This window comes from Drosophila arizonae, chromosome 2 (genome assembly GCF_054131065.1).
Source record: "Drosophila arizonae isolate 15081-1271.41 chromosome 2, UAZ_ARI_1.0, whole genome shotgun sequence".
Taxonomy (NCBI): Eukaryota; Metazoa; Arthropoda; class Insecta; order Diptera; family Drosophilidae; genus Drosophila; species Drosophila arizonae.
Window position 1 is genome coordinate 32,296,048 of NC_142922.1, and position 16,142 is coordinate 32,312,189.

The 16,142-nt window shown below is 40.7% G+C and overlaps 2 protein-coding genes across 9 annotated transcripts; one reads left to right on the forward strand and one right to left on the reverse strand.

Annotated features, from left to right (window-relative positions):
* Window positions 1-35: 35 nt before the first annotated feature.
* wrd (Protein phosphatase regulatory B subunit well-rounded) lies at window positions 36-11,324 on the forward strand. 8 transcript variants are annotated; one of them, XM_018019276.2, is made up of 9 exons: window positions 36-191; window positions 1,435-1,924; window positions 2,746-2,923; window positions 6,018-6,214; window positions 6,279-6,613; window positions 6,709-6,939; window positions 6,997-7,389; window positions 7,466-7,721; window positions 8,833-9,390. In XM_018019276.2, exons 2-9 carry the CDS (start codon window positions 1,631-1,633, stop codon window positions 8,977-8,979), a joined length of 2,031 nt encoding a protein of 676 aa, XP_017874765.1. In that variant the 5' UTR covers window positions 36-191; window positions 1,435-1,630; the 3' UTR covers window positions 8,980-9,390. The 8 variants fall into 8 exon arrangements, with proteins under 8 accessions (XP_017874765.1, XP_017874767.1, XP_089318630.1 ...); XM_018019278.2 differs by having other exon boundaries at window positions 45-191; window positions 1,550-1,924; XM_089462504.1 differs by having other exon boundaries at window positions 67-513.
* On the reverse strand, window positions 11,258-16,115 carry cdm (importin-13-like protein cdm). The gene is made up of 11 exons (XM_018000676.2): window positions 15,703-16,115; window positions 15,335-15,630; window positions 14,937-15,281; window positions 14,695-14,862; window positions 14,308-14,636; window positions 13,565-14,243; window positions 12,906-13,505; window positions 12,640-12,837; window positions 12,447-12,584; window positions 11,826-12,385; window positions 11,258-11,765 (listed from the first exon to the last, which is right to left on the reverse strand). Exons 3-11 carry the CDS (start codon window positions 15,099-15,101, stop codon window positions 11,672-11,674), a joined length of 2,931 nt encoding a protein of 976 aa, XP_017856165.1. The 5' UTR covers window positions 15,102-15,281; window positions 15,335-15,630; window positions 15,703-16,115; the 3' UTR covers window positions 11,258-11,671.
* Between the last annotated feature and the right edge of the window lie 27 nt (window positions 16,116-16,142).

The window sequence follows — 16,142 nt, forward strand, 5'->3', positions numbered from 1 at the left end:
TATTATAATTTACGTATCGATAAGACTGGCTTGGAGAAATATTAACATCGATACTAAAAAAAAAATAACATCTTGGTCTATCTGGCAGCGCTACTTCTATTTGGCAGCGACGTTGCGTGAACAAAATATTTCACAAAAATAATAATTCATAATTTAACTAGCACCTGATGTGAAGTGTGCTTGATAAAAAGGTTAACCAAAAATCATAGTGATGATACTGCGCCGTGATTTCAGTGCGTCAGTCTTGTAAAATTCGCAATCGGAGAATGAAAATTATGGCACAAAAGTGAAGCGCAAAAAATTCACATAGAAATATCCCAGCCTCGAGAGCTTGAGTGAATAAACGAGAAAACAGTGCGATTGCGATTGTGAGTGTATGTGTGTGTGTGTGTGAGTGTGTTAGAATTCACATTTTACGTAAAAACATTAACAGGAATACATCTTTAATCAGCAGAATATTTAATGTTAAATCGCAGTAGAGGCAAATGGAATAAGATCTTGCAGCTTCTAGCGGTAAATAGACGGCCCCTTACTGTTGAACCAGCCCAAAATGCTACCCCATTTAACATTCACACATACAGTTTAATTCCTTTTCTATTTTTGGTTTTTTGTTTTTTTTATTCATATCTATTATTGTTTGGTTTGACTTTTTGCTGCAACTATTAATTATGCACAGTACACATTCAATTTCTCATTCTCTACGTTTCGCCATGTTACGAGGGGAGCTGTAGCTCTCCTTGCTTTTTCAAAGGTGACATACAAATAGCTGATGTATTTTTTTATACATATGTATAGCCAGTGGGTCTAAACAATATATTTGTGTGTAGCGCATTGAACGGCCCAGCAACAACAAGCCGCTCAGTCACCGCGACTCCCCCCTAAGAATATCAACAAACGTTGTTGTCCACATACACATACCCACACACACTTGGCTTTCGCATTGGCCTGGGATGAATTCTGAGTCTGGCAACTCTAATCGACGGCCATTGCTTCGCAACTTGTTGCTTGCTGTCGCATTGCGTCTGTGTGCTTTGATATTTTGTTATTTATTTTCGGATTGCAATTTTACGGAAGTGCCGAAAGACAAATATTCTCTTATGAGCAATTCCTTTGCACCTTGTAACTAAAATAATCCCAATTAGTATTTATACTCAGAGATACATGTCTCAACGTATTTGTATCGAAACCGATAGAGTGCAACTTCTTGAATGTGTTTAGAACCGTTTAGAACCGGATTCGGCTTGGTATTGATGTGTGACAACTTTGTCTCTTACGACTAGCGCTTTTCATTCTACCCCGCAGAATACTCATATGTGTGTTTGCGTGTGCGTGTATTGGATGATCGTAAAGTTTTCTGCATGTTGTTGTTGTAATTTTTTATCTAACTTTATTTACGTTATTGCCATGTTAATTTTCTTCTCAACACGTCCACAGCGGTGGAGCTTAAATTACCAAATACAAATCAATTAAGAGAACAAAAAAAAAAAACGCAAAAGTAATTTAAAACGAGTATTTTAAAAACTCTTAATTCTGTTGTTTGCGGCCACAGCTGTTGTTGTTAGTGTTGTTAAACGTCAATTCAGTAGAAGCAGTACAATCCGGCAGCAGCATATAAGTCTGAGAGCGTATTATGGATAACGAAGCGTTAGAAGCAGCAACAAAAACCACGACAGCAGCAGCAGCGGCAACAGCGGCGGCGGCGGTGTCATCAGCGTCAGCGATAGAGGCGACAGCGCCTTCCAAAAGCGAGACGGCCACAACAACAACAAATAACAACAACACTATTAAAGTCACAGCCGCCTCTAACGGTATCAAAGAGAATAACAGTAGCTTTAGTACAACAGCAACAACTCCAGCAGCAGCAACAGCAACAACCCCGATTATTGTGACCAGCGGAATCGTTGCTACTCCCGTCAAAAGCGAGGTGAGTAATAAATGTTGTTCGATATAATGCATCTACATATATATGTACATAATATATGTGCACAATTCGTTGTCCAACACTTGTCACTTTTAGTTAATAATATTTGCATATTTCAATATTAGAAAGAAATCAGAAATCAGAATCCCAGCCTCTAAATCTCATATGATATTGATTAACTATTTCTATACAAGTGAATATGCAAATGGTTATTAGTAATACTGCAACACAACAAATTCCCAATGTCCCGACGCGAATATAGCATGTTTCATGATTGACGTCAATCATAGAACGATCTATGTGTTAGTCTCGTCGTGCCTCCATATAGTGTATAACTTCCTTCTGGCCCCAACCTAAGCGCACTAATGCATATCTAATCTTATCACCGCCGATGTGTGTCCATATGCCCAATCGATTCCAATTAGACTCTTAGTTTTTGCCTTCGAATCAGAAATTTATGTAGCAATTCACCAACACTAAACACATACACGCATATATATATAGTAATGTATGTGTGTGTATGTACGTATGTGTAGAGAGTGCACATTTACCTGTTGGCATTACTAAAAACAAGACTAACAACCCACAGGCGACAGCTCAACTTAGGCGGCAAGGATTTGCACAGAACAAGGTAATGGGAAAGGTGTTGCGCGAAGGGAACTGAATTTAAATGTTTGCAAGTGCTATTTGCTATATTTTCTTTTTGATTGGTCTTTTTCCTTTTCTTTTCGTTTCGGTCTGTTGCTTCACTCTCCCCTGCTCTGCGCTCCCACCAAATATGTCGTTCTGTTTTGGCTGACCATGAATTTACTCGATATTTACAGGCTAACAAGACAGACAAGGACAGCACGCCGCCCCGTGATGCGCCGCCACTCACTCCTCTCACAAAGGGCTTGAACCTAACCGGCACTCCACTGGTGCGCAAGGAGAAGCGACAGAGCAGCACCCGTTATAATGTGTCCAAGAACTGCGAACTAACGCCGCTAAGCACGCTGAATGAAAGTAAGTACACTGCAGCATATGCACGTGCATGCATACATACACAGCTATTCGAATATGTGCATGTATGTGTGAGCGTATTTACACTTGTAATTGTGATGTATGATTTGCGTATTCCGCACAGCTGTCGAATTGCAGTTGTTTGTCGGTATTTTTTAATGCGCTATTATTTATTAAGCAAGTTCGTAAAGGTCAAGTGAGCGATGTTCATTTTGACGGGTTGCTCAACACTTCACCACACACACTATCATAAGCACATAGGGTTCTAGTTGTGCATGTGTTAGTTACGCCCGCCACCTCATTTTCGCCACTTGCCTTGCGCGCCGTTTACGCTCTCCCATCGCATCCCTCTAATTCCGTTCAGGCACTCTCTTTCTCTCGCTCTGTCCCCGCGCTCTCTAATTACAACACAATGAGTTTTTGAGCTTTTTTCTGCGATTATTGCTTATCTTCTTGACAATTATTCAAACGTTCGCTATTGGCGTTCAATTCGTTGTCTGTTTGGCAGTTTGGCCACTGTTGTTGTCGCCGTCACTTTCTGGCGCGCTCTTTTTTTGCCACTTATTGTGTCTCTTTCGCTATGACTCTCTTTGGCTCATCCTGCGCTCGCCCACGGGAAATGTTATCGATTTTTCTGCCTGCGTGCCCTTAACGAATTGCCCTGCAGTCAACACGGTTCTCTGGCAGCTCTGCATTAAAATTTTTTAAGTAAACGGGTTTAATTGTTGCACTTCAGTTGTGTTTAGCGAAGATTTTCCGTTATCGGACGTCCAGCAAAGGGACATTTATAATAATAATTATACACCAAATAAAAAGCTAAAATTCTAGACATTGCAAAAACCGGTAGCGTTTCCAATACAAATTCGTAAGTGATGAAAAAATATAGAAAATACATACCTATACATACATACACACAAATATATGTACTTGTATACATATTGAATATGTCTATATATTATAGTATAGCCTGTATTGCAGTAGTTGCTGACATTGCATAGGTGTCTCTAAATCTAAATCTATAATTTCTCGCTTGAGACTGCCTAAGCAGCAATTACTTCATTTTCTTTTTTTTTTTTTGTCTTCTTTTCATCAATTTTTCGCGGTTTGCATTTCATTTCGTTATCATTTACCCGCACATGCATACATAAAAGATCATAATCTATATATTGCAATTCCATTTACAGGTGCTATAAACATAAATTGCGCAAACAAAAGAAAAACCATTAGAAAAATTAACTTGAATAGTGTCGCATTTTTCCTACTCACCATCGTTCCTGTCTGTTGTTGTTGGTTGTTTGTTTGTTTGTTCGTTCAATGTTTTCATTGTTATTCAGGAGTCGCTCAATTAGCAAATGCGCGTATTAAGCCAAAGTGCGCCGCCATTAAACCAAGTGCGGCTCTAATGAAATGGTTATCGGTGCTATGTTGTTGACGGGCAACCAGCTGAACGGCACCTCCAAACAGCAGCAACCGACTGCCAACAACAACACAAGCAACGCAACAGCAGCAGCAGCGGTCGCAGTAAAGCAGGAGCCGCCACAACAGCATCAGCAGCAGGCAACAGAGACGGTTGCTGCTGGCTACTATGCACTGGGCGGTATACGCATTCCCAAGTCGCCATCGTTCCACAGCGGATTAGATCAGCTGGCTGACGACGAGGATCAGCAGCAGCAGCAAACGTCAACGGAGCAGGGCAGCAAATTCAAGTTCAGCAGCGTGGAAGAGTTGAAGGCCAAGTTCGAGTTGCAGGCACGCAAGATGCCACTGTCGCCGCCAGAGGCAACTGCCAACACAACCACCGCAACCACCAACGCCTCATCGTCGCCCTCATCCTCGTCGACTAGCTCCAACTCATCGGCTTCTGCGCTATCGTCGCTGTCGCAGGCTGGTTCGTCCTCTTTGGCCTCGGCTGCTGCGAGCTTGACGGCCTCCACCTCGTCGGCGGTTACTTACGGTGGTGGGGCGAACTCTGCGGCCGCAGCGTTAATAGCCTCCTCCTCGCCCTTTGGCTCACAGTCCTCAACGTCCTCATTGTCGCTGTCGTCGGCGGCGACAAATGTAGCGGGAGCAACGACAACAGCAGCAGCAACAACAACAGCAACATCAACCGCAGCAGCATCTGCTGCTCCGGCTGCAACCTCTTTAATGTCTAAGCAAGCGCCCAGCACCACCGCAGGTGGCAGCAGTGGCAGCAGTGGCAGCTCTTTGGTGTCTACCTTGGCGCAGCATTTCTCGGCAGCAAGCACAGCGGGCTCGCTGCTCAGCACCGCAACAGCCGCTGCCACGGCGGCCACATCCCCAGCCAGTGCGTCCAGCAACAAGGTTTGCAGCCATTGAACACAAGCACACTCAGACACACACACAGACAAGAGAGACAAATGTTGTACACATAATGAAAGAACTTCCTCTGCTCTACTCATTTCATAAATCAAAATCACGCAACCCACTCTCAAACATCATTCAACAGTCACCCGTGAGCGCCGCCGCGGCCATTAAGAACATATTGAATGCCACGAAAAGTGTGGGCAACAGCAACAGCAGCAGCACAAGCGGCAGCGCATGCGGCAGCAGCAGCGAAGGAACAGTGGCGACTGACGAGCCGGTGCGCTCGACAGTGGCACAGAATCTGGTCGGTGGCATTAGCATTTCCCTGGGCATTGGCCAGCGCAATGGCAGTAATAGTGCAGCGACTGTGGCATTGGTATCGACCTCATCAACTGTGTCCTCGTCGTCGTCATCGGCAACGTCTGTCTCGGTGCTGCGTCAGAATGGCGATGTCATTGGCCACACTCTGTCGTCGCCGTCGCAGACGCTGCAGCAGCTGACTGGAAGTCCAGGACGTGCACGCGATCGGAATCTGTTTCATTCGCCGCCCAACGCATCAACTGCGCTGGCTTTGCCGCCACTGCGAGGTTCCTATTGGTTACGCTCCTCCTACCTTAGCTTCCATTTAAGAAACAATTTGTTTTTAGTTTAGCTTGCTTTTGTCAGTTGTTTTTGTTGTTTCGTTCGCCTTTGTTTCAATTCCGTAGCGCTTTACTATACCTCCTCCAAATACAGAGACTAACAAATCCCCTTTGATTATTTGCGTCCATAGAAACCCCTGCGCAGGAACGGGAGGAGCTGTTCCTGCAGAAGCTACGACAATGTTGCACTCTGTTCGACTTCTCCGAGCCGCTAAGCGATCTAAAATGGAAGGAGGTCAAGCGAGCAGCCCTGCACGAGATGGTGGAGTATCTGTCCAATCAGAATGGCGTTATTACAGAGAATATATATCCGGAGGCCATCAACATGGTAAGGGAACTTGTTAAGAAAAATATCTTTAGTCAACGTCTAACTGTATATTCGTTCCGTGTAGTTTTCCGTAAATCTATTTCGAACCCTACCGCCTTCGTCGAATCCAAATGGCGCTGAGTTTGACCCAGAAGAGGATGAGCCTACACTGGAATCATCCTGGCCACATTTGCAATTGGTCTATGAACTATTTTTGCGTTTTTTGGAATCGCCCGATTTCCAGCCAAATATTGCGAAACGTTATATTGATCATCAATTTGTATTACAATTGTTGGATTTATTCGATTCGGAGGATCCCCGTGAACGTGATTTCCTTAAGACTGTTTTACATCGCATCTATGGCAAGTTCTTGGGATTGAGGGCATTTATTAGAAAGCAGATCAACAATGTGTTTTACAGGTAAATAGTACATTTATTTCAATGCTTTAACTTTTTATCAAAGTATGTATGTGCAAGAAGATACAAGCGAATCAATTCAAACCAATCGTTGACAGATTTATCTATGAAACGGAGCATCATAATGGCATTGCCGAGCTCCTGGAAATCTTGGGCAGCATCATTAACGGGTTCGCTTTGCCGCTCAAGGAGGAGCACAAACAATTTTTACTTAAGGTATTGCTGCCGTTGCACAAAGCCAAAAGCCTCTCCGTCTACCATCCGCAGCTGACCTATTGCGTGGTGCAGTTCCTTGAGAAGGACCCCAGTTTATCGGAGGCGGTTATCAAGTAAGCATTTCTTCGTTTTCATTTCTTTGTAATACAACTAAATTTAACTATTTGCAGAAGTCTTTTAAAGTTTTGGCCGAAAACTCACAGTCCCAAGGAGGTGATGTTTTTGAACGAGGTGGAGGAGTTGCTCGATGTCATTGAGCCTGCTGAATTTCAGAAGGTGATGGTACCGCTCTTTCGGCAGATAGCTAAGTGCGTCTCCTCGCCGCATTTCCAAGTGGCTGAGCGCGCCCTTTATTATTGGAACAATGAGTACATTATGTCTCTGATAGCGGACAACTCTCAGACCATTCTGCCCATCATGTTCCCAGCGCTTAATCGTAACTCCAAGACCCACTGGAATAAGACTATACACGGCCTCATTTACAATGCACTCAAGTTGTTCATGGAGATGAATCAACGGCTATTTGATGAGTGCAGCAAGAACTATAAGCAGGAGAAGCAGCTGTAAGAAAAAGAAGAAAGCTTTTGGACTTATACCTTATGTATATAAACATATATGTATATATTTTTATCAATGCAGCGAACGGGAGAAGCTTACGCAACGCGAGGAGCTGTGGCAACAAGTGGAAAACCTTGCCAAAACCAATCCGGAATGGACGAAGGCGCGCCGCTACGAGGTTGACGGCCTGCCAACGTCCGATAGTCAAATACTATACGATCAATACAATGAGAATTGTGATCTAACTTACGAAAAGAATGAGCAACAGCCCAGGCAGCAGTTGCAAACGCAGTCGCAGACGTCACTAAAGCAACAGCCAAACCAGGAGCCCAGAGAGGTGAGACAAGCTCTAGCCACACTCACCACACTACACAACTACTAACTGAACGCGATCACACTCGTGTATGTATGTGTATGTGTATGGGAGAGCATATGTGTGTGTTTGATTGTGTGCCTGCGCAACAACCAGCCAGCTTATCCTTCAACCACTTGTCACTAATCCTAAGAACGAATGAACTAATCGCACTCGTTCCAGCTATAAATACATGTTTCTTTATCTGTATCTATTAATATATGTACAACCTATTTAATCGTTTTTTACTGCACTATTAATACAAATGCCTACTCGTCCATACCATCACCTATCTAATTTCCTCAAAGACCACTGAAATATCGGACATCTGCAACTGATAGAGCTTGACAACAAAACCACTTAAGTACATTTAGGTCAAACACACATATAGCTTGTAACAGCATTAATGGTCGATTTATTATTTATTATCAATAACATATCTAATTATTAGAAACGGAATATGCATTTTAGCTAGTGTAATTTATAGCTGATGTCACAGAAAATTTTTTGGATTATAATGGATCGAAGTATCGATAAAGTTGCCCATGCAATAAAAATTAACAAAATTAATGGAATTCAATTATTTTTCCTACGGAAAATTAGTCCTGTAAATATGCCAGTGAACATATTCATGAAATCGATCAACTTTCGATGGCCGTTTGATGAATAGATTTGAATAAAATATCATAAATATCTAAATGCTAAATAAGATTGTGAGAAATGAAAATAATTTTCCAAATTAATGTTAAATCACCTTTTCTGCAAATTTCTACTCACTTTAAAGTCCAACTACTGCTAATATTACATATAGATTTGTTTATCTTTAATTATATATTGTATGTGAATGTATGTGTGCGAGCATATATGTATATATGTATGTGTGATGTGGTTCTTAAACGTGGTGCCACGGTAAATAATTTTAGCACGCATTCTCTGAGTCACGTCATTCAACTGCACCGGGAACAATAACATCTACAGATATTGTAATCGTTAATCGTTAAATGTAACCGATAATCAGTGTGGGGCTCAGCAGGGGATCAACATTAAAAAATGCTTTACGTGTGCATTTCGCTCTCGCTCTCGCCCTTGCCCACAGATTCGCGGCGAACGGAACAAAGAGAAACCGCTAATACGACGAAAATCCGATCTGCCTTCGGACAGCGGCACCGTGCGCGCCCTCATCGAGCACAAGCGACCCGATGAGTACCTGGCAACGCCGCCCCCCGATGCTAACAACTATTAGGCCTAGCCCCTCGCCCCCACCCCCCACCAAACCCACTCGGGCTGGTCCTCAAGTGCCCGAACGCTGGCGTAGCAAAGGTTCTATTTAGATTAACGCACACGGACATTTATATACAAAGCGAAGCAAGAGCAAAACGAAAATAAAAATATGTATTTCTAATCGAAGATTATAATGATAGGGGTCTGGATGATGCTGGAGATGATATGATAACGATAATGATAATGATAAAGATAATGATATGATAATGCTAATGATAACGAGGATGATAATAATAATCGTTTGTATGTTTTGTGAGCGTGTGCAGCACGCACTTCTTTAGAAATATATTATATTAAAACTTAAAATAAATCATATTAAATAAAAATTAAGCATTCAGAGTACCAACCAATAAAGAGTTAAAATCCCAATCAAGATCTACCTAAATGCTTTCAATGCCGGCCTCCTCAACACTGCATGTAAAAACAAGCAACAAGTTAATAAAATAAACACAACGAAGCTTTACCCTGAATTGTTGTTTTGCATGCAAATATTGACAATTACGAAGCTATATATCATTTCCCGATATTAATATGGATTCATTATGCTCTTACCATTTCAGTGAATACGTCAAAGCTTGTACAGTTTTTGAATTGACATTACGTAAGAATCAACCACCTATGATTGAGCATTAGATATCCACACATATATATATTTATATTTACGAATACAGACTTTACATATGTGTACTACTACTTCGTTATAACTACAATACTCAATACCATTGCGATTATCTAGCGGTATACAAACAGTCAAAATTGATATATGTAAATACGTATGTCGATTTATACCCCAGCCAAGTGAGCGGTCTGTAACGACACTTTCCAACACTAGTCATGGTAATTCCACTAACCAGAGAGCTCTCTGGTTAGTGGTAATTCTCCTTGTAAATGTAATACTACGTGAATGACTTCAATGTATGATTTAATTTTTGTTCGTGATGTCCAGATGATCCATATATATGACATAACCGTCACAATTATACAAGAATTAAAGGGAGTTCAATATTATTTAAAGCTGAAAATTATACAATATACCGAGCTTATTAAATACTTAAAAACAAAAAGCAAAAAATACTGACGGAAAGTTGAAATATAAATATTATCATTATATTTTGCTGACAATATATCAATATAGGGAGTATAACTAATTAAATAAACTAGTTTATTACTAGTTACACTAAATAAAATAAAATAAATCGGTAAACTTATCAAATTTACATAATTTATAGAAAATTAAAAATTTTCGTTTTATAGCTGAGCTTATAATACTTAATTTATTTGCAATTATATGATAGCGGCAAACAGTTCTATGAAGAAAATTCGGATCAGGATCAGCTCACTTTAGTGCAATATTCTTGACTTTTGTATATCGTTCGGGGTGTCTATATATGTACCATTCATACAAATATACATTATACAACAGCTGGAATAATAAATTATAATTATTATTATACTATATGCGAATACCAATAGCAGCTTAATTATATACTATATACAAGTATTTGTTAAAAGCAAGCAAAACTGGTATGTACATTTATGTGCTTGCTTCTATGAATGTTTGTCTATTTTTTTCCTGTATGTGTGTATTTAAAAATGCTATAAATAATGCCCGATCATGCATACATCAAGATATATGGAGAATACTCTTAACTTCTCTATGATCTAAAAGCCGATGCTCCGTTAAATAAATGTTCATTGATATGTCTCTTCTTTGTAAGCTTGGAGCATCGCCACTTAATATGGGAGTACTACCAGTTAATTCAAATCATGAATACGCAGTATATATATTGCCTGATCATTATATATTAATCTCTGAAAACGGGGCTGACTGCGCACTTGCACTACTGCCAAGGGCAGGTAATTGGTCCAGATTCTGAATCAAACAAATTGTAATTGTTCTGTCTAGCCGTCGGATTGCAACAGCTGATCAAATTTTTGCTACCACTTCCAAGTGCTGTACAGGCCAAGTAAATGAAAGGCTTCATCTAGTTATAGACACATATATATATATATATTATATAGAGATGTATTTACATATTTTTGGCATCATTGATATATATCTATAGTGAAGGTTACAGAACAATAAATGAAAACAATGAAAAGGGAATAAAGCAAAAATTTCTCTAGGTTGGAAAATGGTGAAAAATCAAAGTTTTCAATTTAAGATCCACACAAAACTCATATTAAGTTATACAGGTCTAAAACAAAAATGTATGGAATTTGTAATAAAAGCCATGAAGAACGTTAACAAAAGCGTATAATTTTTGTAACAGTATGAATAAAAGTTAAATTCTGTCAAAAATAAAACAGCCTTTTTCCAAAACATACATTTGATAAATAAAATCAGGAAAAATAATCATTGCAAAATTGATGAGGGTAGTCTAAGGTCTCAAATAAACAAATTTCCGAGCCTAACATATGGATAAAAAAGTTTCTTTAAATTAATATATATATATTTTTTTAGATCGGAATTTTTTTAGACTACTCTCGAATTTTGCCTGTTCGAGTCAAATATTTGACATCAATATAAAATTACAACTTAATCGCAAGGAACATTTACAGAGCGTCTTAATTACAATTAATAACTAAATAGAAAAATTAAGATGGGCTATAAAAATATAAGAGTTTTGGCCACGAGGTTCAGAACAGGTTATCTAATTAACTGGGGATTGAATTGCGACGAGGCCGCGCGTCTTAACGGCCAACTCTCCAAGGTGTTGCTGCAGTAATCGTTTGTTGACTTTTATTCTGTTAAATTAATAAAAAATAATTAGTCTTAGAAGATCAAACTTTTGTTATTCGACCTACTTGATAATGAGTGATACGTAACGTAGCTTTTCAGCCTCGCTAATGAGCTCAGTGGGAAAATTTGGTACGGACATTACATTCTTTAGCCAGACGGCCATTTCAGCTGGATACTTTTTGTTAATGGACAGAAATACATCGGCAAACTTTTCAACTTGCTGTCGCGGTGTCATGTAGCCCACACAAATCATTGCGGTTTGTATGATCTGCTCACCGGAGGCCAGCATCACTTCGGTCATGTGTTCATGATTTCTCGATTGCATCACGAACTGAGTTACAAATTGCGTACTAGCCCGGATGGGTCCATTCTCTGGCAATAGCATAGCACGTTGTGCATAATAAATTAGGCGATCGTACGCGATAGTTTTGTCCTCCAGCACCTGCGGCACCTTCTTAACAATTTGTGTCAAACAGGAGAAAAACATTTCCATGGTGTCAGAGATATTCGAGAAGTTTTGCTGGGGCGTGTTCTCAAAGAGTTTGAAGCTATGCTGGATAAACTCCAACAGCAGCTGCTGCATCATCGGTTTGCAGTTCTCCTCCCAGAAAAAGATGACAATGGCCTGAAAAAATGAGAATATATACCAAATCTTTATGTATTACTGATGTATTGTAGACGCTAACCGTTTTCGATATATCCAAGGTGGGTGCACAGCAGCGAGTTTGAAAGCTTGCAACAATAAAATAGCATAAGTCCTGCAACATTGGCTTGAAGCTGCTTCTCAAATTAACTATGGCATGTTTCAAGGCGCTGCAGGCAGCCTGTGGAAATATAGTTTTAATCAATTGCAACATAATATAGAAGCTGGATAGGCACCTCTAGCACATCTATTTCCTCCACCCACACTTCGGCAATTCGTCGAAATATTGGCATTGTTTTTTCCATAACTAAGAGTACTGGCTGCACATTGTGCGCATCTTTGAGCTCATCATCCAAATCTGTGTTAAGTGATGAAAATAACGTGGATATCATGTTGAGGCGAAAAATAGTCCGTATGCGCGCTGCTGGAGTTGTCTACATATTATAAAAAACGATTAAAATAGTATATTAATAGAATATAGTATGTTTTGTCATATGCTTACGGTGCCCGCCTGGCAAATGCTCTGCAGTTCTTCGAAGCAGGGACTGACTATGATATCCAGGTATTTGGGTATCTGTTCCGGTGGCAACAAACTCATCAACTTTCCAATGCTAAACATTAAACGCACTGAGTCTGAATTTTTCATGCGACCTGTTACGAGCGTAGCTTGACAAGCATCGAGCAGTGGTTCAGCATACGGTTTCAATTGCATTTGACAATCGCGGCACAGCTCCTTGAGGCCCAGCGTAGCCTGTGCCGACATCGTAGAGTTCAGACCCCGAAGTAGCAGATCAATAGCCGGTGGTATATAAGACGGATTATCCATTAACCAAGAGCAATAGGACCCAATCGTCTCGAGCGCAGTGCCCAAAAGTTTCACGTTAAGCTTCTCATACGGGATCTCTGAGAGCACGCGCATTAGCTTGGGTATCTGTCGAGACTCCTCACCGCCAAAGTGCTCGGCCACCGATTGAAACGAGTATATGCAAGCCTCGAGCTTTGTCCAGTGGGTGGGATGTGCTTGTAGCTCGACAATGGCCTCGTCTAACATAGCTGCTAATATCTCTAATATATAATCGCCCAATACGTCATAGCAATACATCTGCAGACGATATGAAATATAAGTATATGCGATATATTAGTAGTAGACTCGATGCTTACAAACGTATCGGATATATCCTGGCGATAGCAGCGAAAGCATTCCAGATCGTCCGAGTTCCATTTATCAATGGAGCTCTCGTCGGGCTGCTCGGACTTACGAACCAGCACGGTGGTCAAGTGTGCGTATAGAGGTTTTATATGCTCCCAGCATTTGTGCTTCTGCTCGTCGGGCATGGCAAACACATCGCCCTGTAGCATATACCAAAAGGCCAATGCCATAGTGCTGCATGATTCTTCAACGGGATAAATACCCGGCTTGTCTGTACATTGCAATATCTCATGTACCATGCGACTCCATATTGCAGATAGCTCTGGATCTGTGGTCGTAATGCCGCTCAGGAATAGCCCCGAGTGTCGCTCTACAGCGGCCACAAACAGCATGTAGATGTGCACAATGATGTCCTCATTGTCGTTGTCGCGCTTCCATTCCACTTGTGTAATGTCGCACAATGAGTCTAAGAACATCTTGATCAGCACTGCCGCCGTCTTCGGATAGTTGTGGCAATCGGGCTGAACTATAATGCTGACCATTGCGCTGAGACAAGTTTCCGCGAGCTCGTTCTCGTCGGCGGACATGCATCCAACGCCCGAGCGAATGCATGGCCAGTAACACTTCTTCACCACCTCAAGCAACACGGCACAGATACTAACGCAACCTTCAATACAGTAGCCAATATTTCTACAATAGATTTACCCGTGGATGAGTATTTAAATACATGCTCAAGATCAAAGTTAATTCTTACCTGATCCACACGTTTACGCACTTCACTGCCCGCGTCATATTGCTGTAAGCTTCGGAGTCCCACTCATTCCCCATTTGCTGCTTCAGAAAGGTTTCAATCGTCTGCAACACGAGCGGAACACGCTTTCCAATCTCGCCTCGCAACGTAACCCTCTTTACGGAGGTGTGAATCACCTGTGCCTCCTCGGGTATCCCCATCAGTACTTCCAACATAATCCATAGCTGAGCATCGGCACTAACATTCGGCATACGTTGACTTTGGAACGTCTCAATTACTTCATCAATGGCGCAGGGCCACTCCTCGAGCATGTGCACGATATAGGCGCTCAACTGCGAGGGAAAAGTTGCTATACAAATTATAATTATAATATAAAAAATCTGACCTTACCGATAGACATAGCCGGTTAAGCACTAGTTTAGGGCCAGCGGCGAATTGCACAATTGTCTCCAAGATCTTTTGCTTTAACTCTTCACGATTTTCGGGCGGCACTTCGTGCCAATATTTCATTAACTTCGAGTGTAAAGTTATTGCGCCAAAAAATTGCACTTCTTGACTCTGTTGTTGTTAAAGCAAAATTGATTTTCTTCAGGTGTTCAATTAGATACTCTATCCCCCACCACCCCACTTACCTTGCCCAACTGCATGAGCTGCCAGGCGAACTGCCAGGCCTGTGGGCTGGCCTCGGCCTTCGTCAGCCATTCGTGTGTAATTGCCTGGTCCTGCGAGTTGGATCGGTAAAAGACAACCACTGCCTCCTCCAGGCGAGCAATATCAATTGTTTCCACGTTTTCCATACTCAGCTATTTCAACTAGATTCAACTAGATTCTTGTATAGCCCAAGTCCCAGCAATTTAGCAACAGGACTTGGCTTTTTCAATTATTTCTATTTGCAAAAATGAGCTCCCTACGCCTAGAGGTGGCCAATAATTTTAATGCATTCACAATATCGATAAGTCAAATTGAACATAGGAAATCTATACGATAATGAGTAGAATTTACAGGTAATTTGCACATATCGATTACTTACTGCCCGGTCGATTTAAACTTCTCGGCTTTTTTTCCGGTCCCTGTAAGTTTTAGCAGTAAAAGTAATTGTATAGTTAACGAATTGTTAAGATTGGGCTCATTCTCTTTATTCGCAGTAATGACTTCACGCTCAAGGGCGTAAAACGATCTACAACGATTGAAAAGCTCCGTTCGTAAAGTTAAGTAAACCGATAATGGGCATCTATCGATTAGTTGCCGGTCAATTCAGAACATGTAGACTGCGTGATTAATATTCACGGCTCCTGACAGGAAAACAAAAGGAAAAAACGTTCAATTCTGAAAAATTGAATTAGTAACAGTAATATAATTTTCCGCTTCATTAAAATTCAGTTTCTATATAGGACTTACTCTCCCGATCTGCAAAGAGAATGAGCTGGAATTAGTGATCGCTTAGCAGACAAATCTTTCATATGTTGAGATCTTTCTTTCTTCCATTAAGCAAATAAAAATATAGGAAATTTTTACTGGCTTTACATTTAATACAGAACACGATTGAAGTTTTAAGCTATTAAGGAAATAAAATATATATTACATCATTCTGCTTGTAAGAACACAGCTCCACATTTTTTGAAGTCCATCATTCAAATTTGAATGTATGCAAGAAGCTAGAATTTTCAATAATTTAAGTTTCTGAGAAATTTTTCCAAATGTGTTTATACTCTTTATTTTTGTATTATTAATGATGGCTGATGGCTTAGCTTACTCAATTGCGCTAAAGACTTGGTCTACTCACTATCGTTGCGATATATAAAAAAAAAAAAAAAAAAGAATTTTGAAAAGCGGGTTCC

Bases quoted from the DNA above. Each gene is read 5' to 3' on its own strand.
- wrd (XM_018019273.2), top strand. From the start codon at position 4,328: ATGGTTATCGGTGCTATGTTGTTGACGGGCAACCAGCTGAACGGCACC. The intron at 6,215-6,278 runs GTAAGGGAACTT...CGTTCCGTGTAG, and splicing joins ATCCGGAGGCCATCAACATG to TTTTCCGTAAATCTATTTCG. The intron at 6,940-6,996 runs GTAAGCATTTCT...AACTATTTGCAG, and splicing joins TTATCGGAGGCGGTTATCAA to AAGTCTTTTAAAGTTTTGGC.
- cdm (XM_018000676.2), bottom strand. From the start codon at position 15,101: ATGGAAAACGTGGAAACAATTGATATTGCTCGCCTGGAGGAGGCAGTG. The intron at 14,637-14,694 runs GTAAGGTCAGAT...TTTCCCTCGCAG, and splicing joins TTAACCGGCTATGTCTATCG to TTGAGCGCCTATATCGTGCA. The intron at 12,386-12,446 runs GTTAGCGTCTAC...TCATTTTTTCAG, and splicing joins CCTTGGATATATCGAAAACG to GCCATTGTCATCTTTTTCTG.